This window comes from Anser brachyrhynchus (assembly GCF_964034855.1).
Source record: "Anser brachyrhynchus genome assembly, chromosome: 7".
Classification (NCBI taxonomy): domain Eukaryota; kingdom Metazoa; phylum Chordata; class Aves; order Anseriformes; family Anatidae; genus Anser; species Anser brachyrhynchus.
Genome location: NC_137701.1, coordinates 635,015 through 661,610, shown reverse-complemented (window position 1 = coordinate 661,610; position 26,596 = coordinate 635,015). Strand labels below are relative to the sequence as shown.

Sequence of the window (26,596 nt, the reverse complement as noted above, 5' to 3'; positions counted from 1 at the left end):
CCTGTCAGGCCTCTTTATGGAGGTTACACTGTGGTCAACAGCAGCAGAAGCTTGTGTGCTGAACAGAGTTGTGTGTTGTTTGGAAGCTTTGAGTTCCACTCTGGTTTTTTTGTTTGTTTCTTTGTTTCTTTGTGGGTTTTTGGTGGCTTTTATTTTTTTCAGGGGCGGGGGGGGGAGTTGTGGAGTAGTTTTGAACATTTCTGTGGGATTTGACAAATCAGATTTAAAAGTTAATGCTCATTTTATAGTTCATGTTCAAACAGGATGGTTAACTGTCTTGTTTGTCTCACAGAGGGTCCAACACCTGTGACCAGTAGCAGTGCATCTGCATTTTCTGCTCCTTCTGGAGAATTTCTGGATTTAGACAAATTCAAGAAGCCTGAAGGAAGCTGGGATTGGGAGACCTGCTTGGTTCAAAACAAAGCAGAGGCCACGAAGTGTGTAGCCTGTGAAAGTGCAAAGCCAAGCACCAAAGCAGAGCTCAAAGGTAATCCTTAATGATTAAAACGAGGATGCATATTCTGTGATTTATTTTTTGGTTTGCTCTGATTTTTTTTATTTTCTTACCTGTTAAGCACAATTATTTTTTCCTTTGAGGTGTGGCAAAATTATTCGTTTTTCCTGTAGGAATATTGCCTAGATAACATCTGTTTCCACACTTTTCCCCAAGAATAAGTTTATCCTTTTTAGAGAAAAGCTTTCATTAATGACGTGCTTGTTCTTTACATGCCCTACACGTTGTTCATTTGGAGTTCAGACTAAAAACATGATCTTTCAAAGAAGTTCGTATACTTTTTAAAGCCAGGTGGTGGGCAGAAAACACAATTGTGAAAAGTTTTATGTAGAGAGGAAGCATGGGGTTTTCTTGTTTGTTTTACTGTTTGGTGGGTTGTTTTTTAAACAGTTTTGACTGGAAAGATCAGGACTAGAATGTAGTTCAAACCTTCATGTACTTCAGGTAAACAGAATATCTTTTGTCTTCACTTGTGCGCTTATGTCCATCAAGTAAGACCTCTGAAACCATACTAGAAAAAATCTGCGGGATTTGATATGTTCATGTACTAGAGCTTTAGAAAAAGTTTAATTCCTATATGCAGCATGTCTTCTGTCCTGGTTATTGATACGTACGCAATTAGTAGCAATCCCTTTTTTGATCTCAACACTAGGTTTAGACAAAAAATTGCGACACCTTAAGGAACCTGTCCTGCATCTCATACAAGCACAGAAGTTGCAGTGTCTCAATGCTAGCAGTACAGTTGGTGGTAAAATCTTTAGTAGGGTGAAATAGAGGCCTCACACTTTTCAGAGAAAAAAAGAGATGAGAGAGAGTATCTTATTCCCACGTACTTGCAACTATGCTGCAGAGTGTACTGCTGTTACTCTAGTGCTACAAAGGTCCAAAAATCACTGAACAGTTATTAGCCAGTTTTGTATTCCTTTAATTTGTTGAAAGACTGCAGTAGAGGATTGAAGTTTTTATTGAGGATCACTGTGTGGAAAAATTCTGATTGTTAAATGTCATTTGTATGACTTAAGAACCGCGTTTTGGAGTACAGAATTCAGTATTAATTCCAGAAGGGGTAAGGGAAAGGACATTAGCTAGTAATCCCGAACAAAAGCAGTGTATAGAGCTATACTGATTTTAATCGCAGTATTCTTACAGTTGGTCTGTTACTGAACAGATATGTTTTGGGGAGATATGGTGGCCAGGGAGGCGTGTGTGTTTGTGTGCTTCCTCTTCTAGTTAAGGTTCTGGGGTTTGGTTTAGTCAGGAAAATTCGATGAGGCACCTTGTGTAAAAGGAAATGTTAACCAGCATTTTTCAACACGGTGTAGTCCCTTAAAAGTGTCATAGATGAAAAGAGGCCATAAACGCTGGGGGAAAAAGTTAGTGGGAAACTGAGAGCAGGATCACATTCAGTAGTGAGAGAGCAGCAGCCTAGGGAAAGCTGATGAATGACTGTAACAGATAGTTCTATTTTAAGTGTAAAACAACACTCAGTACTTTATAATGGTGGTCTTACCAGAGGGTTCTTCTCCATGGCTCCTAAAAGCACGTCTTGAAGGCATTCGAGTGCAGTGAACTTAAGCTGTAAGAGTTGGGCTGGTAAGCTTGGCCTGATTTGAAGCTGTAGGCACGGGGCTATAATTTCTGAACAGGCTACAAAAGAAACTGTACCACTGTGCTTTTCAGTGCTCCGTTTAGCAAAGCCATCAAATTGTTGCAGGCAATTGATGTTGTTCTTCTAAGAGCACCTGAAAGATATTTTTGTTTGAAGAGTTCAGAGGTACCGGTTCCTGAAAGATATTTTTGTTTGAAGAGTTCAGAGGTACCGGTTAATACTGGTTCAGATAATTACAGCCAGCTCTTGGTGTTTGTGACCAATAAAGTTTGTGGCTCCAAAAGGAGTGGGTTAGTGCTAACTGATTAACTGCTGTATATGCAGAAATATGGAATCTGATTACTTATGCAGAGAGCACTTAAAATGTATTGTTTTGCTGGCTCTCAGTGAGTTGCATCTTAATGCTACCAAGGAATAAGCTTTTTGCTCCTGGCCCAAGTTTTTTAATTTGGTGAAAGCCTTTTCTGTGCACGTGCACATGCCAGAGAAGTTGCTTAAGTAATAGAAGCTATAGTAGCTGCTATCTTCTGTTTTTTGTAGAAGACAGAAACTGAATTCGTTAGCTTTGTAACTGTTATGCATACCAGAATTGGTTTTCTCCCTTTTGAAAATAGTAGAGGGTATGCCTATGTCAGATTTGGTGAGCAAGGTGATCAGATGAGGGCACTGCAAGACTGCCAGAACGCACCAGGTCTGGGGGGAAAAGGAATCCGGCTGAGCATAGGAATTTCTAAAAGGTAACCAAGGAGTTGTGCATTGATACAGTTATTCTAAATAATCAGATTCTTGTAGCTCTGCCTTTGGAAAGTCTGTGGCCCTTGCTGTAGTGGCTGTACACAGGATGCAGTCTACAAAACCAGAAATGCAGAAGTCCTATGTTTTGACTCCCTGGATTCATCAACCTGCTTCAGGATGGCTGGGGGAATCCAACTGTTAAGTCTAGCCAGACAGCGCAACTTGGGCTTAGCTGCCATTGTAACCAGCCTTGTTTCTCAACAGTAGCAAAGCTGAATGCATTGGAAAATATTTTCAGGTTTGGGCCTGCATAAGGTAGAAGGGACAAGAAGTGGTTTTATATGCTAGGGAGTTCTTGTTCTTAGAGCTTTCCCTCTAGTTTGAGAGAAGCACATAACTAGTTTTACAGTGGGTTGACAGGAAAGAAGTGGGGGGGAAAAATGGGAACGCAGGGAGAAAGCCAAAGGCGTTATTACTAGAACAGGTTTAGAATGCTATTCTTTGCTTTTCATGAGCTTAGGGCAATGGGGAGTTTAAAGCTTAGCACTTCCTGAGAGGGTTTCTTACTCTACCGGCTCAGTTCTATCACTTATTTAAGGCAATTCAGGTCTCTGAACGGTTAAAGAATTGATACCAAATTTGATGAACTCTGATCCAGGATACTGACAAAACAGGACTTCATATAAACAATTTCAGTATGTTCATGAGGTTAGCTTGTGTGTTCTGTTAAATAGTAAAAAATGACACTTCTGTTTCTGTTTACCTAGCATAATTCTGCAAATGTTGCCTCCTTCTGCTTTAGAATGGAAATGCTCTTCTCCAAGAGAGCACTGTCCAAACTTCTTTGCCAAAATTTTTTGATTAAATTAATATTGTTTTATTTTGAAAACAAGAATAAGCCACAAACATGTTTTCTTGCTTCGGCTATCCAGAAGAACGTCAACAGTATTTTCAGATTTTCCTTCCCTACACAACTGTATGTAGGAAGAGTGCAGTTGGAAGCAGAAGACCTATAGTGATGTATCTTCTGTTTGTTTACTACAGTAACAAGACAATGGATTACCTCTTTATTAGAACTTGTGTAGCTTTGCAGTATTGAAACAAATGTAGGTATTAAAATACACATCAGTAATACGTTTCTGAATGGCTGAGTACCGTGCTCTCTTAGCATTGAAATACCCAGCCATTGGATTAGTTTGTCCCTCATGTTTGCTTAGTTTGGAAGCTATTTCAGAATGCCTTCAGCTTGTATTCTTCCCCAAAAGCATAGAACTCACTTCTCTGCATCCCCAATTCAAGTGAGAGAAACTGGGCACTGCAAACACAGGAGGTCTGCCTGTACAGAATCAGTGAAGACAAGTCTAAACAGCGGATTTTTTTGAATATGCAGCTGGGTTATCTGAATGTTCTTTATGCAGTGTACCTCAGTTTTAGTACAGATAGCACTTGTCTTGGTTCTTGTCATTAGTCTGAAGCTGCCCCTGAGAAAATCTTGAAAGGGAAAGTAGTGAAAGCTAATCAGCTGGCCCTTTCTTCTTAAGAACCAGCGTATTTTGTAATTCTCCCACTAATAATAAGGCGTCATGCTGGAGAATCGCGATTGTGTTGTTAAGCAAGACTGACTTCACCTGAGCGGTATAGTTGGCAGCTGTTGAATGTTTAATGGACTTTAAACAAACAAAAAAACTGAGCAGGTGGAGGTAGACATGGCAAACTGACAGGCGGTGTCAGATGCTTCTTTGAAATGGATAATCTGACTCCATTCACTTCTTTCTGGAAATAAGATCTAGTAATTAACCAAACAAAAGATAGAAGGGTTAAGACTGCATCTTTAAAGCAGCTGTGCTTGATAAATGTCTCTGGTATTAAATCAATCTTTAGCAAAGCACAGAGACTTAGCAGCAGCTTGCTTATGCCAACGCTAAAAATACTTGATGTGTACAGGTAACCATGTCAAGGCTCTGGAGTTAATCCATGAGAACAATTCCTTCTGGTATTGGCAAAGGTGAGGATGCTTGCTTCTATAGAAATGAGGTTTTGAGCTGTGACTTAAGCTGTCACTTAGGTGACTGTTTAGGAAAGCTTCCTTTTAAGCTTTGAAGTATGTAAGCTGACAAATTGTTTAAGTTCAGAACTGGGTTTACAGTCTCTTGTTCTCTGACTGTATGCAACTTCTCATGTTTCAGACTGAAAGCAGAATTGCAGCGGTACCAGTCATACAACTATAATGATTATTGCCAAGATTACCAGAACTACCACTCGCAGAGGAGTTACGATGCTTACGCTGACTACAAATACAGCTCCTATGCTCCCTATGACAGCATGCAAGCTGTTGGAGACTGCTCTTTAGGAGATTCTTTAATGGCTCCAGCTGTTTTTGAGGTAAAGATAGTGCACGCTTGCTGTAAAGAAAATATTTCACAGATAATATGTTGTACAGATTTGTGTGAATCAGCAAAAAGAATCCGAAGTTGAAAACATGCTTTCTGCTTAGTGTGAAGTTAAAAGAGCAGATTCCATTCAGAGGTGTTTGTATTTAAGTGCTTAAATAGTAAATCCATAGAATTAGTGATTTATACACCATTATTTGTTCACGCATACCAAAGAATGGTTTTGACAGCATAATTGCGTACGCTTCTTCTGTTCCTGTTCTTCTGATTTGCTTTGCTTAAAGCAAATTAAACAGTTGTTGTAAGTGGTCTTATCGTGGTCAATGTATTAGTTGTGACCTCCGGAAGTCCCTTCCAACCTGTACTGTAATATTGGCTTTCTTCTAAAAATAAGTAGATAAAATGCCATCTATCCTTGTAGTTGTAGGAAGAAGGAATGGATTGAGACTGCAGCACTTTGAATCTGTGATGCTTTCTGAAATGAGTTATGATTAAACTTAGCCTTTTCTGTCTTTCAGGAATCTTCAGTTATGACTGCAATCGGTGATGACCTAATTACTGACGGTAATAAGGGTTCTATCATTGTCACTTGAGTTTAGCCATCCTTGTGCCTTTTAACAATACAAGCCAACCTCTACTGGATGAAGAACATCTTGAAAGTTCAGCTGAGGTCAAACCTCTGTGGGGTTGATCTGCAATCAGCTGGGGTTTTAAAGCTGATACAGCATACACTGACCGCATCAAGTAAAACGGGACACTGTCAATGCTTCGCAGCAGGTTTCTTGTACCTGTGCCTTCATTCCCATTTGAAAATGGTCTAAGACAGAATTTTGTTCTTTGTATTGGTTCCGCTAAACAGATTTTATATTAGAAACTCAGTAATATGCAAAAGCTTTGTTCTCCACCCTGAGGTAAAAGCTTATGTTGCAGATTCCAAAAGGAGGATTCAGCTTGCACTTACAAATACGGTACAAAACATATTTGTGTCCTGGAAGGTTTGCAAAGTTCCTCACGTGGAGGCATTTTGTGTTAGTGTTTAGAAACTATCCTATGTAACGTGTATTGCCGTAGAAGTGAATTAAATGACTCTTGGGAGGGTTTCATGGCTGATTATCCTTAAACGTTATCTTTACTATCTTAAACATTGTCTTTGTCTTTATCTTGAAAGACAATTCTAGTCCCAGCCTTCTAATATACAAATTCCCAAAAGTTGGAGTTGTGAGGCTCAAAATTTTAGAGGACTAAATACCTCACTAAAATTAGTAGATCTAATAGCTTATTACACTTAGCTTAAAATACATTTTATTAGCCATTTCACGTGAAGTTTTTTTGCGTGCATGCCTCAGATTTGATACTTGGACTTACCAGGCTTTTATTTTCAGATCCACAGCTCTACTTGGATGTTGATGAAATGAACAGACAATTCACGGAGACAAGCGAAGAACTCTACGATTCACTCATGAATTGTCACTGGCAACCTCTGGATACGGTCACTTCTGAAATCCCCTCTGCTATTTAAGTGTCTTCTAGAGCATGACCGTTAGGACCAAAGTGCTAAAACTACATTTCTTCTACATTATTCTAGCTCATAAGTTTTAAAGCACAATGATAGGTTGGGTTTTTTTTGCTATGCTTTTGACAGTTTCTGTAATCTTTTTGTTCATCACTCCCTTCTTGGAGCATCATGAAGTCATGTAAATATTCGAGAAATGTAAAGAGGTAAATGGGGTCTAAAGATAGACTTGCCTGTGTAAATAAAAAATTTGTTTCTGCAAACCTGCCAGCAAGGGATTTTACTTGTACCTGTGTGCAGCACGTTCTCTTCCGGCTTATGGAATTTAACAAGGTAGTAAGGGTATTTCATCTGTCTTTATTTTTATATGGGCATTAGGACACAAGCGAAATCTAGCTTCCCCTTGTTTTCCTGGTTCCTTAGGTAAGCGACAAGCCAAGCCTTTCATGTGCTTGCTTAGACTGGAAGTATGTATGGGAGACACTCACAGGCCTTGCTATGGAAACACCTGTGCCCACTTTTTCCTGCAGGCTGCTGGCTCTAACTGTACTACTGATACATGCTAGGTCAGCTAAAATCGGCTTATAAATAGGGTATGTTAAGCATATGGAAGTGTAGACTTCAACTGCCATAGCTACAAACATCCCGTGGAATGAGGATGATGTCTGCTGGCACTCTCTGCATCAGCATTCAGTTTTCCCTTGCCCTTCTTACTGTTAGACTTCTCAGCTGACGCTTTACAGCGAAGAAATTGCTACAACATAATCCGTGTTCTTAAACCTAAAAAAAAAAAATCTTGGAGAAAACAACTTGCTGGTTTTCCCTCCTTGCTGGCAAGGAGAAAAATAGTCCACCAGGAACAACAAAAAAATCCTAGTAACAGCTCCTTAAGTTATACCCTCTGCTACCCTCTCTGATTGCTCTGGTCTTCCTTCATTCGTGGTAATGAAGTTTTTAAAGCTCTGGTAGAAGGATGACAGTACTCAAGTCAAAGGAGATGAGAGCAATGAGGAAAGCTTTGCTTTAAGCTAGAGCAGTCTTGCGAGTTGCTGCCTTTATGCTGTTCTTGTCTTGAAGGGTACAGAGTCTTTTCCAGTCATAGGGACTCCATAACCCTATGAATATGGAGAAATAGTTGCTAATTAACAGTGTGTATAATAAGTAAGTGAGGCTGTAAGAGGCCGTAAGAGCACAGTGAATGCCAGACTTCTTCCTGTACTGCCGTGTTAACCGTGAGTCACAAATTCAGGAAGCAGTGATTGCATCGGAACTGCTAGAATGCTTTGCGGAGTCTTTTTACTGGGTAAACTTCACAGCTGCAGTTACAACTTCCAGCCTGTGTTAGCTGAACACATCGTACTGGTGCCCGCCATCAGTTTGACAAAGATGGGATTGCAGTAGGAACTTGCTTTTTTCCTTCTTTTTAATTAAACAAGTCTTTGAAGCAACTTTTCCAACACCGCCATACTTCACTTCTTCCAGTTATTTTCTGTTTTACTTAGCTGAAATGTTTTTTTTCTTCCAAGCTTGAGGAAGTTTTCTACAAGAATGTCCCGTAATGATTTCATAAACTCTTTTCATTGTACCTAGCTGCAACAGAGAGTGCTTTTATTCAAAAACCTGCTGGTTTTCTCTTCCAAGAAGCAGTGGGGTTTTTCCTATCTCTTCACTGATGGGAAAGGCTGTAGGACAGTAGCTTGAGGGGCTGCTAATGCTGTCATCAGTGAGCCGGGAAGAGGCAGGAGTCCGAAACGGGTAAAAAGTACTTAAAAGGATACCAAAAGAGTAAACGGTACTTAAGCCGTGGATGTTTCTTTTTGCAGGGATGCTCTGGACCAACCGCTTCTTTCTAGCGCTACCTCAAAGTAACTTGCAGATAGAACTCACAGGGAAGGTTGATCAAATGGTGATGATCGCTGTCATTCTGCTGGACACGCAGATACTTGCCTTTCGTTTTGGCTCATTTTTAATACCAATTAACTTCAGTGCCTCGCGTTAATAGACACCGTTTGACTGCATCGGCAAATGTTTCTGAGTCGTGAGTGTCATTAAAGGCCTGTCACCCTATGGAAATCCTTCTAAATAAGAAAAATGGCATTTAAATAAATAAATAAAGCAGCGTTTGAACTTATGAGCAAACCTAGCGTAGCTGCCTTTGACGCTGATCTGGAGGAGAAAAATCACGTTATCACGCTACTATGGTTGCCTTAATAGGTTTGGTGTACATGAGGGAGGGAAGTATTATGTGATGTTTGCCTAGCTATTACATGGCCGATGCAGGAGGGGTTTTAGTCAGTTCCCTGAGCACGTATTGTTGCAGAAGTCGGTGATTTCACTGCCCAATGTCTGTTATTAAGGGCACGATTCATGTCCCGTTATCGTTTTTATTCTTTATTTATGTGTTTATTTTCTGGGGCGGCGATCTGTCACGATGCCCATCGTTCCCCTGCCGTGGGGTAGAATTTAGCGTGACGACTGCCTCCCGGACCAACGGGGCCACGAATCCGGCCTAAAACACTGCTTGTGCGTTGGTTGTCGGCGTGGGGGCTGTTGGTTGTCGGTGCGGGGGTATCGGTTGTCGGTGCGGGGCTTTTCTGACGAGCACTGTGGGCTCGGGGCGCCGTCCCACGCCCGGCGCGGTGCTGCGGCACACCAGCGGTCGGCGCCACGGCGCGGGGAGGCTCTGGAGGTGACTCCTAGCCCCGTGCTTACGGTGGCCGGGCCGGGGTTCATTATGGCGGCCGGGTCCTGAGGGCGGGAGCGGGAGGGCGGCGGGACCGGGACGGGACCGGGGCGGGGCGAGGAACGGGAGCGGTAGCGGGAGGGGGGGGCGCGCGTTCCCGTGAGGGGAGGGGGCGCGCGAGGGAGGGAGGGGGAGGGTGTGAGAAACACTCCGTAGCCAATAACTTGGGCTCAGGCGAGGAGCTCGGCGAAGCAGGAATTTATTCGCGATCGCAGTGGCGGGCGTCCCGTCCGTGCGAGGACTACCGCACACCAAATTTCCCTGGTGTATTGCCAAGCACTTCCCCGTGCAAGGGCTTACCATACACCACATTTCCCGAGACTCTTCCTTTCTCTCCCTTATCTCACGCTTCGTCCGTCTCCGGCCGCGCCCCTCGCGGAGCTGCGGAACCGCGGATCAGGACTCCACACTCGCTCCGTACAAAAGTACGTCTCAATCACACGGCACACAGAGTCTCACCCGACCCCCAAGGCAATACTTCCTATTTCTTACCTTGGTCTGTGCACAGAGTTACCGGATCAATTCTCAAAGCCGGAGTGCCTGCCTTCTTCCCTTCCCCACTCCTTCACGGATCCTGCCTCTTTCATCAGTCTCGGGCCCTCTGTCAGCTCTCCGCAGAACCGCCGCCGTCGATGCACAGGACCGCTGAAATCAGCGGGGCATGCCTTCCTGCTGCTGCGGCGGTGGGGCTCCCCAGTAGGCGACTGGCTCCCGGACGAGCCCCCAAATTGTGAGAAACACTCCGTAGCCAATAACTTGGGCTCAGGCGAGGAGCTCAGCGAAGCAGGAATTTATTCGCGATCGCAGTGGCGGGCGTCCCACGAGCAGGAGCGCCCCTGCTGGTTCCAAAACCCAGTTTATATACTTTTTGATGACGGGACCCTCCCCTGTTTCCCCACTGAGGGGGTGATCCAGGCTCACAATCTGTCTGATGCTTCCCAGACAATGCATGGCCTTCAGTTGCCGGCCTGTTAAATTTCGAATTTCTTTCGACTTTTTTACTGGTTGAAGCGGTAATGGTTCTTCACTTACCTGACTTGACTCAACACCGTGATTTTCCCCGAATTGTTCTACGGAGTCTGGTTGTCTGCATTTTACAAGGTCGCCTGCTAAGCGTTCTTATCGCTGCAAGCACACCTCGATACCCCATTCCTTACCTTTAAACAACGTAACTCTGCAAAAACAACATTTTTATTCCCACGAGGGGCAGGGCAGGCCCCGCGGCGCGTGGCGGCGGGGGGCGGGGGGGCCCCGTGACGGCACCGAACGCGGGGGGGGGGGCGGTATGGCCTCGGGCGGCGCGACCGGTAGCGGCGCGACCGGCAGCGGCATGGCCGGCGGTGGCAGGGCCGGTGGCGGCGGGGCGCCGGGCGGCAGCCCAGGAGCCCGATCAGGAGGAGGAGGAGCAGGAGGAGGAGGAGGAGGAGGAGGAGCGGCCGGCGGCAAGGTGAAGAGGCGGCGCCACCGTTTGGGCGCCGCGAAGCCCCCCTGTGCCAGGAGCAAGCGGGTGAGGAGCGGCCCCCCCACAGCGGGCCCTTCCCCCTCAGCCCACCAGTTACCCCCTTACTTACCCCCTTACCTTACCCGCCCCTTTATCCCCTTAGTTACCCCCTACCCACCTCCTTACCCCCTTAGTTACCCCCTCGACCGCTTAGTTACCCCCTTAGTTACCCCCTCAACCGTTTAGTTACCCCCTTAGTTACCCCCTCAACCGTTTAGTTACCCCCTTAGTTACCCCCTCAGCCCCTTCCTAACCCCCTCAGTTACCCCCTCAGCCCCTTCCTAACCCCCTCAGTTACCCCCTCAGCCCCTTACTTACCCCCTTACCCCTCTACCCAGCCCATTACCCCCCTCCTCCCCCTCCCCTTCACCCCCAGCCCGCTGCCCTCAGGACCCCCAGTGCCACCCCCAGGGCTTTCCCCGCTCCCTGCACCCCTCCTCAGCCCATCATCAATTCTCTGAACGTTACCTGCCAGGCTTTGCTTCTCGTTTGTGCTGTAGGGTACAGCAGGTTGACGGTGAAAGCGGTCCGTCAATTCGGGGTGTGAAAATCCCCGTGCTGGAGGGGGGACGCGCCGAGATCCCTCCCAGCAGCTCTTTGCTAAGAAATGTCAGGACGCCCAGAGAGATGCTCTGGAGATGCCCTCTGCACATGTTTGCTCAGCCAAAACCTCTCCGCTATTAAATGAGCAACGTAGCTGAGGGGATTGATTATCATATGCAAAACCAAGGGAGCGCTACGCATGGATAGCTGCTCAATTAGGTTTTTATCACTTGCAGAAATGCCAAGTCCCTTATACCACATATTGACAATCAATCTTGTCCATCTAAAGCTGGCCTGGAAGGGCAATGCAAACATTCCCCACGCTTACAGAGCAACCGTTGAAACCTCTGGCTTGAACAGTGCATTAATGTTGAAAGTGCCATAGCTTGCGTGTGCCGACACTGTGTAGCTAACTGATAAACCTTACACGTGGATTGAAAATAATCAGTGGAGATGGTTTTCTAACTTTTCCATTGTCTGTTATCTCTGCGTGTTTTCCAGTAGGTTTATTTAAAGAGTGTGCCAGAGCAAACACGTGCGTGGGGATATCTGGGGGATTCTGCACAGAGAATGGCTGCTGCACATCCAGCGCAGATCAAATTAACAGTAACTTATCGGGGAAGAATTTTAATGATTTGATAAATAGACAAACTGATAGGTGTTACATGTGTGCATTTATTATAGCAGTTAGCTTTGTAACCAGACGAATCGTGCAAATGTTCATAACGTAAAAGGACGAGCTTTGAGCAGATAGCTTGCTTAGAGCATTTGTCAATTAATTTCAGTTTATTTTCAATATCATGTCCACTCTGCAGAAGGTTCTGTGGCTTAATGTTAATTGTCTCTCAGTGATGCAGTTGGGGAGGCACGAAAGCGACCGATGCGATTTTGTGAGGTTATACCTCTGGTTCTGATCCCTACCCCGCTGTTTTTCTCATCCTTCCCCCTACAACTTTAGTCGATAAGTCGATTCTTAGAAATACTTAAATAGATGTGTTTTGTGTGCTTGTGATCATAATTACAGCCCACCAAACCCTCTGTCTCTTACCATTAAGCTCTGAAGGTGCCTGGGCACTGTAGGCAGTATAGTTAGCAGCTTCAAAGTTCCTGGGAACTAGTCCTGGATCTAATTTACCTTTTTTTTTTCCCCCTGCCTGCAGGAGGGATGATTAGCAGGATGCCTAGCTCATGATTGTCAGCTTTCTGGATATTAATTTTTATTATTAATTTTTATTATTAATTTATTCATTTATATTAATGTATCTTTTATTTAACCGTAGTTCCTGGGGCTTTCGGTCAGGTGGGAATTCTCCGATCGTACCCGATGTATGCCGCAGAGTCAGTCTTCTACAAAATACAGCAACAGCTTTAGAAGGCTCTTGCAAGAGGAGGTGCTGGTGCTATAGCTATAGCTGTGTTTCTTCCAGGACATCTTCTGGGTTAGCCTGACTGTTGAGAGCAGAACTGTTTTTTGTGCGTATAGTCACTGCAATTCAGCATTACTAAAATTGAAAATATTTAGATTCACTGATTTTAATGGGTAGTATGGTCCTGACTGTCGCAGTAGATAATTGCTGAACTTCTGGTTTAGTTGGTTTTCACGGGAGGGTGCGAAGAGGAAGAGTCCTGGAACAAGTCTGTAGGTCAGGAGCTGTTCAGGCGTAGAGTTTCCTGATAGCCTTGCAGATTGACGACCTGCTGGTGAATTTTGGCAGAGGTTTCAAAACTTTGAACCTTGCCAAGGTCACTTGGAAGTGCAGACAGTGATAGGTAGTTGTAAATCAATCTTAGGTGAATTTAGGTTTACCAGAAGTGTAGCGATCCTATGCCAGGGATCAACCTCGTCGTCGTCTTCTGAATATTTGCTGTATAATATCTGTCTTCAAGGTCCGTGGAAGGTGGTATCCCAGCATATGCTGTTGACTGTGTTTCTGTAATTAAACAAGTGTTTTTTCTTTCAAGCAGGGATTAATTAGCAGAATGACAGAAACTGTGAAAAATATTGTACCGGCCTGGCTGCAGAAGTATTTCAATAAGCGTGAGGAGGAGTGTGTAGACAGAAATGAATCTGCAAACCAGGAGGAGACTCCGGTAAACTATCACCACGATTATTCAGATGAAGATACCATAATCGATGAGAGATTCACGCCTGAACCAGCAGGAATTAGTAGACGAGGTATGTGAAAAATCATTTGGAATTCTGGCCATCTGTATTTATTCACAGATTTCTAGTTTTGAATCTGAATTTCAAAAGGAAATTGGAATGAGGGTTTTGACAGAATGAAAAAAACCCAAAAAAAGTCAAAACAACTGTTTGTGAAACCGTCTTAGCTTTAAACTGTATACACAGTTACGAAGCATACATCTTATGCTCTTGGAAGGCATCAGTTAACTTTAGGTACTCTATTAGCCAGGTGCTAAATGCTGAAAATAAGTCATTTGCAAGTGTGCTGGGTTGCATTTTCCATCTTTTAAAAGATATGGAATGAAAATCTGTCTAATTGCCTAAGGCAATTAAAAAAATTAATTTGTTTTGCAGTCTTCGAAACAAAAGACTAGATGCTAGAATGGCAGAGGAAAATTCCGTCTCGTGTCCCGACTTTGTTTGTTTTGTTTTGTTTTTTTTTTGTTTTGGGCTTTGATCAATTTAGTAAAGTTCCTCGTTAACTTGATGGTGAACTGGGGAACTTGTGCACGGATGTGGTTTATGAGATTATTATCCTTAAAATATTCAATAACTTTAAGGTCTATGCGGGGGGAGGGGGTGTCTTTGAAAAGGTATTTGGACCGTTGGCAACGAGGTTTGCAACTCCTTTACCTCATGAAAGATTAATTTGTCTTATATCCAGTGCCTCTCACTGTTCCTGTAGTCCTGTTGTATAAATTTGCATCTATTCTTATTTGAGTTTCTCTTAAATTAGCTGTTTTGGGGAAGTCAGCTTTTAATAAGTGAAGAAGTTTTGTCTGAGCGTGCGTAGGTAACCATAGATAATGTGGAAAGTCAGTTGCTTCTGTTGTTGGCAGAATCAAAAAATAAGGAGGAAATATCTTTGCCTCCAATCTCATCTAATTGTAAACAAGGAGATTGATGGCTTTCTGTGTAGCTGTAGCTTGGGAATGAGTTTGGAGAAAAGAATAGAGAAGGTCTTCGTGACTGAGGAACACATGTTGGCTTTCCTATGTAACTGCGTGAAAGGAGCTTTCATTAAGAACAGCTGCACTGCAAGCTTGCTAACTCCAGGAGATCAGGAGCAGGTGGACACCCTGGAACCTTTTGCAGCTTATGTTGCTGTCCGTGGGTGTTGCTTACTATGCTTAAGAATAAGATTTTTTTTTTTAATTATTACTACATTTTGAAACCAATGTGTTTCTTCAGTTCTGAGGTATCAGTGTGCTGGAGCCTATATTGGGTGGCCTTCCGCCTGAATACCTTTCTGTATCTCAAACGGTGCTGTCCTAAAAATCTGCTCATGGTTTGGAGAGCTAATTAGTGGTACTGCAGTGGTTATGAAGATTGAACTAACTAGTTTAAGCTTCAGTTCAAGTATCAAGAGGATAGTGGCTCAAAGTCATTTGAATTGCCCAGATTCCTGGGAGAGACAGTAGGCTTTCATCAGGCAAAATACCCATGAATAGTTCCATTCATTTAGCAAGATAGACTTCAAGGCCACCTATTCCAGGCCACTGGCATTGTTTGCAGACCCTTTGCTTCAAGAGGGAAAAATGCTCATCTGGTTACTTGGGTCAACATCCTTGTCCCTTGGGTCAAAATCCCAATAGTTAATGGGTAGGAGATGATGTTTTGCCTCTAACGTGAGCTGATATGGAAGAACTTGGGAAAAAAGTACTGCAAACGTTCATTTTCATGTTGTGTATTCAGATTAATATAACCTTTGTTCCAATATTATGGAAGCTGCAGTGTTATCTGTAATTTACCGTGTAATCTCAAATTTTGTAAAGCTTATTGCAAGCTGTACATGGGAGAAGGAGTATATATGTTTGATTTAGTGAACGGCCAAGTCAGCGTTAGAGCATTTGAGCACGGGGTCAGAATGTGGTGTTGTAAATCCTCATAGTTAACTACTTCTGGATGCAACATTAATACTGTGTATCGCAAGCAGTGTTGTTGTTGTAGCCAGACAGTTAGATGCAACCGTATCTGGGTGAGGAAGAAGTTAAATTTGGCTTCTCTCTTTTTGCGCTTAGAACTTGGCAATAGCATGGCTGTCGATAGGAAACAGGTTTTGGCTTCTGTGAGCTTGTCTATAGCAAAGCTAATTATCTCCCTGTTCTTGTCTAGAACCATCCACAAGTAGATCAGCACTGAACTTCCCAGTTGTGTTAACAAGGCCCTCTCTTCATCGGAGCCGTCTGAATTATACCATGCTGGATTCTCCTGTCCCACCTTGTCAGCCCTCGACATCTTCTATATTTGGCATTGGCAGTCCTAGGCTGTCCTTCATAAAAGAAATAGAAGATTCTACCTCTCAACAAGACGATGATAACATCTCAACAACCAGTGATTCCTCCTCTAGAGCATCTGATGAAGGTGATTTTTGTGTTCTCTGTTTAATTGACTTTTTTTTTAATGTGAAGTACCTTGCATTCTTTAATATTCCACATCACCTTAGTAAATAAAATAGGTGAATGTCAACTTTGGATGCGAGAATTAAATTGAATTTTTAGTGTTTTAGAAGTATATAATCCTATCACCTTTTTAATAGAAGCGTGCTTTGGAATACGTTTATGATACCCTGATATTAGAAAGAGTCAATGCTGAAATATACACGTTCAGCTAGGTTATATGTAAATTTTGAACTGGGACGGTAGGAAATCAGGCTGACTTGCCGTAGCTTGACAACTAGGCTGATTGTCTAGAAGGAAGAGTGACTCAGAATATCTAACAGACAGCTGGTTAAATGTGAATAAGTGCAGGTGACAAATAGGAACACGAGATGTTTTCCTGTGTTTCAGCAAGAGAAGATAAAGAAACTACTCTGACATAAGCTATAGGCTGTTTTTTGACCTTTCTTGGTAGAAGGCTTCAGCTGTCAATACTTTCATGTCTTTTGCCAAATTCATTGAGGAAAGCACACCATTTTAAAATAAAAAATAAGCATCGTGTCGATGTAGGTTGGTACGTAGGTCTTCTCGCTGAAAGGGCGAACAGCAGGTTTGCAGCTTTTTCTAGTCCCCCATATAGACAGGGACTGACGTGTGCTCAGCAGGTTTTCCAGAGAACTTTTGTACAGCTGAGAGTAGAGTTGCTGGGCTTTAGCAATATAACCTGAGTGCACTAGAACTTTCTGGTGTGTCTTCGTAAAACATACATGGGCAGAAGATTGTTAACTCTTAGAGCAGCCTTTGGGGAATCTTCCAGGTTTAAAACCTGTGCGATTATGATCTGTGCTGGCCTCCAGCCTTTTACCAACACAGAAAAAAGCTTTGTCCGTACAAATGCACTGATGTTTATGCGGTCCTCTTTTATCTTAGCCTGAAGGAAAAAAATACCTGCATTGGAAGCACAGTATTAACTTGGTAAGATTGGTGAAAACTACTTGCAGCTCTGTGAACAGTTTTCAAGTTTGTAGGTGATACTTGGTTTTCAGTCTGTACGTGAAGTTGATCTATTTAAAGAAGCTGAAGTCATGCTTATTTTTCTGTATTGAAGAACTTGAATTAGTGTGATCTTTATTGTTAAAGTTCTGTACGTACGAGAGGCATTTACATCTAGCATACGTCATTTTGGCAGATGTTGCAGTTTTAAAAAATACTTCATCGTCACTGCTCTGGCCCACACAAGATGAAAGAACTCATTCCCTCTCGCAGCATTCTGCAGCTAGCTCTAAGAAACCTGCATTCAGTTTATTTGTTTTTGGAGGACTGTGTCCTGTAAGTACTGCACAGTATTTCTTTTAATCAGTTTGAATGTGTACCTGTTTTTCTATCCACTTCTCATACTGTGTTTCCGTAGGTACGTGGAAGCACGTCTGTTTTTAAGCAAAACCAGCTTGGGTTTTCTCCATTTTACCCCGGAAAGACGGCCTATGCCGGTGGTGCAGCTGTAAGATCAAGGCAGCCAAAGACGGAACCTTATCAGGTATGAGAAAAGTAGTGTAGTGGGAAATAGTGATGGAAATAAAAAAAGCAGCACTGCCAAAGGAGCTTTGAGCAGGGAGCTGAATATGTGGTAACAGTTGCTCTTCTGCCCTCTTGGTCTACAAAAATAGACGTCTGAGATTGATTTCTGTTTAAATTCTTTAATGACAGTTTTTACCACAGGTAATACTTGTCAGAAAGAACAAGAATGACAGTTTGGGCTAGTTGTTGGTAGTTGGGGTTTCCTCTGTTGTTAGGTCTTTCAAAAAATTCCATTTAAGTGCCATTGTCTGCCTCTGACTACATTACGTTAAAATAACTTGATGCAAAAAAGCCAATGACAGCATAACTTTGAAAACTTGTGTTTATGGTAGCAAAAGCTACAGTAGTCAAACCTGGCTAATATTTATCTGTGGATCTTCTTTTCCAAGCATGCCTACATTCATGCTATGGATATGTTGTATAAACCTGCAGTCTTTGAAAATATCTAAAATCAACTTTGCTGATCCTTTGTTCTTCTGGTACACAGAGGCATGCAGGACTAAATGCAGTCCCAAGATAAGCAGTAACATGCTTTCTGTTTTGAACGATTCATATAGTTCTTGGAGAGAGTTATTTGCCCCCAAGAGTTCTTGGAAATAGCAAATAAAAACTGCTGACAACTCTGATTAGCTAGAGCTGAATCGAAAAGGAAAGTCAAATCAGGTTTGGTAGGAATGTATTTAAATGAAAGTGACTTTTATCGATAAATCAAAAGGAATTTGAAGAAAATGAAAACGCGGGTTTGCTGGCTCTGTTCTGACAGTCCATTTGTGCAACGGAAAAAGGGCAGTACAAGTACCTCACTTACGGGAAACCTTGAAACCTTGTGGTGCAAAGCTGGGAACCCTCTTTGGTCGGCTATTTTTGTTTTTTACAATATTACTGCATTATGGTAAAAAGAGGAACCAAAATACTAGGCTTTTAAAGGAGAGAGTAGCTTGCTTCTTGCTGCTTGCTGTGAATGACAGCAAGGTACTAGAGAGTCCAGCGAAGGGCCACCAAGAAGATCAAGGGACTGGGAGCACCTCTCCTCTGAGGAGAGGCAGGGACTGCTGGGCCTGTTTAGCATGGAGGAGATGAGGTTCAGGGGGGATCTTATTGGTGTATATAAATACCTGAATGGATGGTGCAAAGAGCATAGAGAGCCATTGTGTTTTCAGCGGTGCCCAGTGCCAGGTCAAGAGGCAACAGGCACAAACTGAAACGTGAGGCTCTGTCTGAGCATCAGGAAATGCTTTTGCACTGTGCGGGTGATGGAGCCCTGGCACGGGTTGCCCGGAGAGGCTGTGGAGTCTCCCTCTTTGGAGGTCTTCAAGAGCTGACTTGACATGGTCCTGGGCAACCTGCTCGGGGTGGCCCTGCTTGAGCGGGGGGGTAGACCAGGCGATCTCTAGAGGTCACTTCCAACCTTAACCATTCTGTGGTTCTGTGAGTCTCACTTGTGTTTTTACATGCTGCGTGGTCTGCTTCCTGTCTTCACATCGTGTGATAAGCACAGTGTGGTTATATGAGGGGTTTAACCTGGGAAGAAAAAAAGTCACACCAAAGGAAGTTTTCGACTGATATTTGAAGTTGGGTGGTGCAAATAAACAGTTTACTTTTTCAGTGTAATGTTTAGATCTGTTACAGTTTAAATCAGATCTTTATCTTTTAAGACAAAGATTTGCAGCCAACTTTAATCTTGGGGGAAGGGAGGAAGCAAGAGAGAAGTAAAACTAGTTCCTGGTTATGATTGTATACACTGATTTTAAGATGGTACACTTAGACCATCGTGAAACTCTGAGGTCTGTGTTGTTACTGAAAATGCTTTCTGTACCACAAGCCTTTTCTTGAGTTCTGTTTCCCTGATTACTGCTTCGGAGGCCTTAGCAGTCCTAGCATCATCCGTCTTGACCTTTTACAAGTACGGAGTTCTTTTATTGCTCGTGCAACAAGCACGTGCAAGATGCACTGAGGCCCAAGGTAAACTTCATTAAACTCCGAATGTATTCTCTTCTTTATGGCTTAAACTCCCAGTGACTGCATTTTTCTCTGTCATCAGAATATATTGATTGTATCATCAGTGTAGCCTTGGGACATAAAATACATGCCTCTTTAGCTCAGAATTGACCATTGTAACACTTAAAATGCTAATTTTTCAGGCACAAAAGAGAGCGAAAGCTGGACAAGAAACTGTGTGGTCCCACGCTACCTTAAGTACCTCAGCACGGCGCATCTTGGAGGCAATGGAGAAGCTGTCAAGCCCTTTGTTGGTAAATAGCACTTCTTTTAATCTGTTTTTGCTTCATGTGTTTATAAAACTTAGTAAATGTGCCATCAAAGCATAAAGATAAAATTATTCTTCCTTACGTTGTGGCCGGTTTAATTTATTGCGCTGTTTTTTCAACAGGATGCTAAAAGAATGGCATCTGTTTTGCTGCTGTGTTGTGTAAGTTGACCATGAACCCCCACATTTTTGTTGCAGGGAACCCTCTCTCTCAGGAGAAAAAAATTGCCCTCTAATAGTTATGCTTTGTTTTTTCCTCAGCCTCCGGACATAGATAAACTGGATATTACTGACTTCCAGTCCAAACGAAGAAAGGTAAGAACCAATAATGTCTTAAGCTGAGGTAGATAACTTTTTCAATGCTTTATCACTATTAGAAAAATTTTCTCAAACCTCAGTGACAACATAGACATCAAATCAAGTTAATATTGGCATGTATCCACAGTAGATGATGGGCTGTGAAGATTACTCAGGTTAAGAATTATGTTATCTTTGTAAGTTGAGAGCAACAACTCTAGAACACACCAAGTCGTTTTATCTTGTCCCCCAACTTGGGGTGAAGCTGCATATTAAAATTCCTGTTGAGGCAAGTTTTCTCTTGAAGAAATGATCACAAATAGAAAAATACTGATTGAGTGGTCATATAGACTTTGTACAGACTTCCGTGTTCATTCGGGCACAGAAAACTAGTTTTTGTGCTTTTTATCACCATTCAAAGTAAAGAGGAGGAAAATTGTTAATTTCCGACGCTATAAATCTTACGCTCCTAAATTCCTATTTGGAGGTAGCACAGAACTGGTGAGAATGCTGTGGTAAAGCATGATTTCCTTTCATTTTGTTTAAAAAATGAAAACTAGTCATCTTTTTTTGATGACTTTAGTTAGGGGTATCATTAAATTGCAAAACTGTACCAGGCAGAATAGCTCTTGGTGTATTAAATGCCTAACTGGGGGAATTAATATTTTTCATTTTTACCTTTAAAACCAGCGATGAACCATCGTTGGAGTCTGATAAATTTTCCATAAAATTAAATGGGCATCTCTTTCTGCGAAAACATCTGTGTTTCCAGTATCAGTCTGAGTGTACAAATGACCACTTGTTAAGTGTATGGGCTTCTTAGGCTGGAAATCAAAGTGGACAGTAATACTGGTTGCTTATTGCTTTTAACTCTTTCAATCTCTGTATTGTTTAGCCAGCACAATCTCCATTTGGTAAAGTTCTAAAATGAATGTAGCAGCAACTGCTTAGTTTTTAGGGGGGTAGAGGTTTTTTTTTTTCTTTTTCTTTTCCGACGCTATAAATCTTACGCTCCTAAATTCCTATTTGGAGGTAGCACAGAACTGGTGATAATGCTGTGGTAAAGCATGATTTCCTTTCATTTTGTTTAAAAAATGAAAACTAGTCATCTTTTTTTGATGACTTTAGTTAGGGGTATCCTTGGGCTTATTAAATTGCAAAACCCTTAGATGACCACTTGAAGATCAGGTGACTGAAGGAAATAACAAGATGTGCAAACTTTTCATCTTCTGTTCTAATGAGCAAAGGGACAGTGTCTCAAGAAGTTTCTGTGCTAATTCCTTGATTGGATGGATGTATAATTAAGTTTACAATCACTTCAGAGTTTACAAACATCTCAGATTTCCTGGACCATCTTTTCACCATCTGCCAAATTACAAGGGCATGGAGAAGTGAAGTATATCATAAATATTATCCAAATAACTAAAACCAAATCTGGTGTGAATTCTCAGTTATATTATAGCAATACACCTGTGATAAGGCATTAAGAAAGATCTGCCAGATTTGCAACAGAGAGCCTGAAATTGTCAGCCACTAAATGAATGTTGCACGCAGCTGTCAGTGGGTGAAAGGAGATAGATTGTCTATTCATAATACTAGAATTCATAATGGTGGCGGGAGAAGGGTAGCCCGTGATGAGAAGCAATTATTTGCTGAGGAGACGATCGTGTGTTTTCCTGCTAAAGTGAACATGCGGTTGACGGAACACTTGTGCACTCAGGCTAAACTTCTGCAGTGGGTAGCAGTGATGTGGTATTTTTCTTATTTCAAGGAGCTGTACCAGGCAGAATAGCTCTTGGTGTATTGAATGCCTAACTGGGGGAATTAATATTTTTCTTTTTTACCTTTAAAACCAGCAATGAACCATCGTTCACTCGAAGTAGATTTGTGAACTTACATAAAACATGTCTTATTCAAGGTTTCAAACTGAATGTAATATTTTTTAGAAAGATGTATTTTTATATACTTTAGAGAGAGTGTGAATTCTATTACTAAGAGCTGGGAGATACTGTGAAATTAAAGCTGCAGCGTAAACAAAAATTTCCTGTTGGTATTGATTTGAACAATAGCATGCTTCCTAAGACTGTATTTTCTGATCCTTAAGACCGCAGGCGGAGCCATCGGTAAATCTTGTAGCCTTTAGGGTTTGTTTTCTGTCTGACAGTTCAGTTAAGTCAGTTTTGCAGAACACGCAGTGGTCTGTGTTAAAAATTAACTCTGGTCTGTGAAAATGCTTTGAAAAGGGAAGTCAAACCCACTACGTGAAGTGCATCTAATGCACATGTAAAGCATTGGATCATATTTTAATGAATGAGATTATTGTAAGACTGACAAGTTGGTTTTTTTGAGTGTGTTCTATTGTTTGTGTAACTTTGAAGAGGGAAAATGTAGGGGATGTGAAGCCCAGAAGCCTGTATAATTAGTTGCTTAACACTTCGAATGTTAAATTAATGAATTAAGCTACTGAAAAAAAAAAATCACAGTGTGGGCAGAGGAAAAGATAGGAGCATATTCTAGGAACATGGGTTATTTTAATTATGGTAGCATGAATTATTTTGTCTATGAAGCTAACTGCCAAATTTTGAAATGGAATTCAGTCAGACTTTGGCTACTTATATATAGCTTTATGGATTTCGTTACTGGTTTTCTGGTGATTTCCCTCTACAAGTTGAACGGTCTTCAGAATTTTCAAATCGTATTCACTGAGTGCCAAGACCGATGGGGGGAGGTTTATAGTTCTGTAATTTGTTTTCATCAATAAATATTGGAATTAATTTGGGTGGACGTAAGGATAAATTGATTGCTGTTTCCCTTTCAAAGCTGGAATCCCAGAATGCATTCCAGCCTCCACCTGTTAAGAGACTTGTGACACCAACGGTAAACCGTCAACCGATGCGTTATACGCGGTATTCTGAACCATCACCGACTTCAACTACTCAGTCCAGCAAAATTTGCCAGAGAGTAGACACAAAGTTCCAAGTGAGTACATTTTTGAGTCCTTATGTGCCTGTTTTTTTTTTCCAGTCTTGGAATGTTTCTCAAACCAATTGTTATCCTATCTTTGCAAAAAGTACTGATAGTATGTTTGAGGCGAGCTTTAAGGCAGTGGGAACCATTGTGAAATAGATTGAGCTTTTATGGATTTAATTCTGTTTTTGGAACACTCAGTGTCTTGTGGTTGTTTTCACGATGTCATGATGTGCTATTGAGTCATCCTGTTGTCAGTGAAAGAATATTAAAAGACAGAAATGTTTTCCTTTTATATTCTCATGTACACAAAGCTGTCACTGATGAAACATGCTCGTGTTCTGTGTAAACTATTCCAGGTGAGCTATGTGCTCCCAGTGAGAGTTCTGACAATGTGCTGAGTTATCGGTTTTGATTGCTTTGGAGTAGATGGAGTCTAATAAATTTTCCATAAAATTAAATGGGCATCTCTTTCTGCGAAAACATCTGTGTTTCCAGTATCAGTCTGAGTGTACAAATGACCACGTGTTAAGTGTATGGGCTTCTTAGGCTGGAAATCAAAGTGGACAGTAATACTGGTTGCTTATTGCTTTTAACTCTTTCAATCTCTGTATTGTTTAGCCAGCACAATCTCCATTTGGTAAAGTTCTAAAATGAATGTAGCAGCAACTGCTTAGTTTTTAGGGGGGTAGAGGTTTTTTTTTTCCTTGTTTGTTCATAAATGACAGAAAACAGAAAAGTATGTCCCTTTTACGGGGTTGGTAAACACAAGTTTTGATGAAAACTCTCCCCCCCACACACACAATTTTTGTCATTTTGTTTAAAATAATTACTTTCTTTGTTAGAGGATTTGACAAATTTGATTTAGTGTTCTATCAGTTTGTCCTCAATGCTGAGTGAAGCAGTGATGCTTACTTTAGCCCCAAAATTTAACTGAACTGTACCCACAATGCTGAATTAGGGAACAACGTTAAGTAGGTGAGGTGTATTCAGTGCTATAAAATTAAAAATAAATAAATAAAATAAAAACCACAAAAAACCACATGAAGTGGTTGTTGGTACTTTGTGTATTCTGTACATATTCAGCTAAGTCTTGAACTAAACTTAACTTGCAGGGGATGAGAGAGAAGACTTTGCCTGCAGAACAGCGAGCAGAACCATCTGAAAGGTATGACATCTATTAATTTAAAACTTACTTGAAGGAAGAAAGACATCTCCTTTTTCAGTACAGTCTGCACCTGAAAGGTGGTGACAGTTCTCAGTAAAAGGAATGGGAAATCCAATGAAAATTTTGTATTTTGAGGGAGCTGCAAAGTCTGGATTGTGTTTGAAGATCAATATAACTTTGAGAAAATTGTTGTTTTTATGAACGGAAGGAAGATGAGCAAGAATAAAAGTACTGATACACCACTTTTTATCCCAAGTTTATCTTCTGAGTAGGATACGAAGATGGGAAATGAGGCACGTTTTCTGTATCCACAGAAAGGATCTTTGCTATTGGAGGCCTAATTTTTTCCTTCTACAGGAAATATGGCTCATTTTGTAGTTTAACTAAATCTGTAGCGTTACAAATTTTGCTTTGACAGATATTTCATGGTTTATAACTCAGTTTACTTATAACAAAATAATTTGTCCCTCCTAATGTTCCCTAGGGGAAAAGCTATTAGTTTTAGCTATTTAATTGCTTGCAGTTTGAAAGCTCTGTCCTAATGGGATGATTCTTTCTGAAGTATTCTTTAGAAGGTGAAGTAGGGGAAGTGAGTTACAGTTCAGGAGGATGTTTATTGATGTGTTTTTTTCTTTATTTTTTAAGCAAAAACATGGAGGAAGATTTATGATTTATTATTCTTTTTTTTAATACTCCTTTCATGATGAAGTTAATTGTCTGCTTTGAGTTCACATGAAGACCATGTGTTCTTTAGGATCATTTGAGGCCAAATGCTAACTCATCTCTAAAATAAAAAAAATCCAGCAGAATTAATTGAATTTCTTCTTGAGGAGACTGCTTTGTGTTATACTGCTTTCTTGGTTTAGGTCAAATGAGTTATCCTCCAGATAATATTGATGGCTCTTCCTTCTGGGCAAATGGTGTTTTGGGTAATAATGCTTGAGTTAAGAGACTTTGCACTCGGTTTTTAGGGAGTCGCTCTTTTCAAAGAACAGTAGCAGGGAATTTTGTTGACTCTATGCTCATCTGCCAAGCAATTCTTATGTGACCATGGGCATTCTTTGGCTTGCAGAAAGAACTCAACACTTTGTTTTGGCATCTAAAAGTTGGACTTCACAACAACCACCTTTTTAGGGGTGGAAGCGACTGGCTTTAAGGTTCTGGTACAGGTGCAATCAGGTGCTGGGTTGTAATTATGTTTTTTTCAAACTGTTCTAAATTGTCTCTGTTAGAACTCCTTTCTACTTCTCCATTTAGGAAGGAGATAGAGCAAACTCATACTGCTTTTGATTTCGTTCACAAAGTTTATTGCAGTGCCCTACCTTTTGTTTGTAGAGTAGGTAGTGGTGGTAGTGTTTTTTGTGATGCTGGTCTCTGTTGGGTGCCATGTTCTGGAGCAGGAGCACCACACTGATCTGCTGGCAAGAGTCCCTTTGGACAGTTGAGTTGGAATACTCAGTAAATCTCTGGCCCACCAATGCTATATATCTGTGTGTGTGTGTGTGTGTGTATATATTTTAAACCTGAGTCCAATTGTAGATTAGACTTGCTTGAAGGCTGACAATTGTCTTTGCCCCCTTGAAGCTCACAGGTGTTAACAGAAAGAGGAATATGGGCTGTTATGGGCAAGCGATAGTTGTCTGAATGAAGATCTATTTTGATGTAAGACTTTTTTCAGAATTCTAATGGATTGACAGTTTGGATTAGAGAAAAGTCTGAGCATATGCCTTAGGGATCTGTCTTCCTCTATGCAGTTACAGTGCTAAGCAGGCTGTTGTCAAGTATTTGACAAGTTTAGACCAGTTCTCCTCCTCAGTATTGTGGGAGTTTGACCTGGTGTCTTCCAGTGCGATCTAATGCACTTCTGTACTGACTGACTGATTGGCTGCAAGATAAGCTTTGATGTCACGGTTTTTCCAGGCATACTTCATTTTCTTGCCATAGTACTTTTGTTAGAGTTATTCCCTATTCCACTTCTGGTTTGGGTTATTTTTTCCCCATTTGCTCTTGGATTAGGATATCTTTCTGGTTTTGAGCTAGGCTTTTTTAAGTACCAGAAAAACGCCTTTGTATGCCTTACAAAAGGGATCTGTATTCATGTCTGAAAAGACTTCTGGAATGTTGGCATACCCAAACACCTCTGCTGTTTCTGCTGATGGCCACATGAAAGCCAGAGCTGCTTCTGAAGCTTAGGCCATATTACCTTGCC

General features: G+C 41.7%; 2 protein-coding genes across 5 annotated transcripts in view; both read left to right on the top strand.

Annotated features, from left to right (window-relative positions):
- Positions 1-413: 413 nt before the first annotated feature.
- The window catches only part of LOC308198057 (uncharacterized protein), a 111,065-nt gene continuing 84,882 nt past the window's right edge, over positions 414-26,596 (top strand). The window contains exon 1 of the mRNA XM_080599607.1: positions 414-487. The gene's annotated coding sequence lies outside the window, so the exon portion shown is untranslated. The remainder of the gene's footprint in view (positions 488-26,596) is intronic.
- LOC308198051 (nuclear pore complex protein Nup153-like) overlaps positions 7,949-26,596 on the top strand; it is a 120,572-nt gene continuing 101,924 nt past the window's right edge. For 2 of the 4 annotated variants that reach the window (XM_080599591.1, XM_080599589.1), the window contains exons 1-5: positions 7,949-11,011; positions 13,514-13,724; positions 15,849-16,097; positions 17,301-17,440; positions 17,523-17,648. In XM_080599591.1, the coding sequence (XP_080455717.1) occupies positions 10,790-11,011; positions 13,514-13,724; positions 15,849-16,097; positions 17,301-17,440; positions 17,523-17,648 (948 nt within the window). In that variant the 5' untranslated portion in view covers positions 7,949-10,789. Of the gene's footprint in view, positions 11,012-13,513; positions 13,725-15,848; positions 16,098-17,300; positions 17,441-17,522; positions 17,649-19,830; positions 19,942-20,078; positions 20,118-20,216; positions 22,500-26,596 lie in introns of those variants that run through there. The other 2 variants (XM_080599588.1, XM_080599590.1) reach the window with 2 other exon arrangements.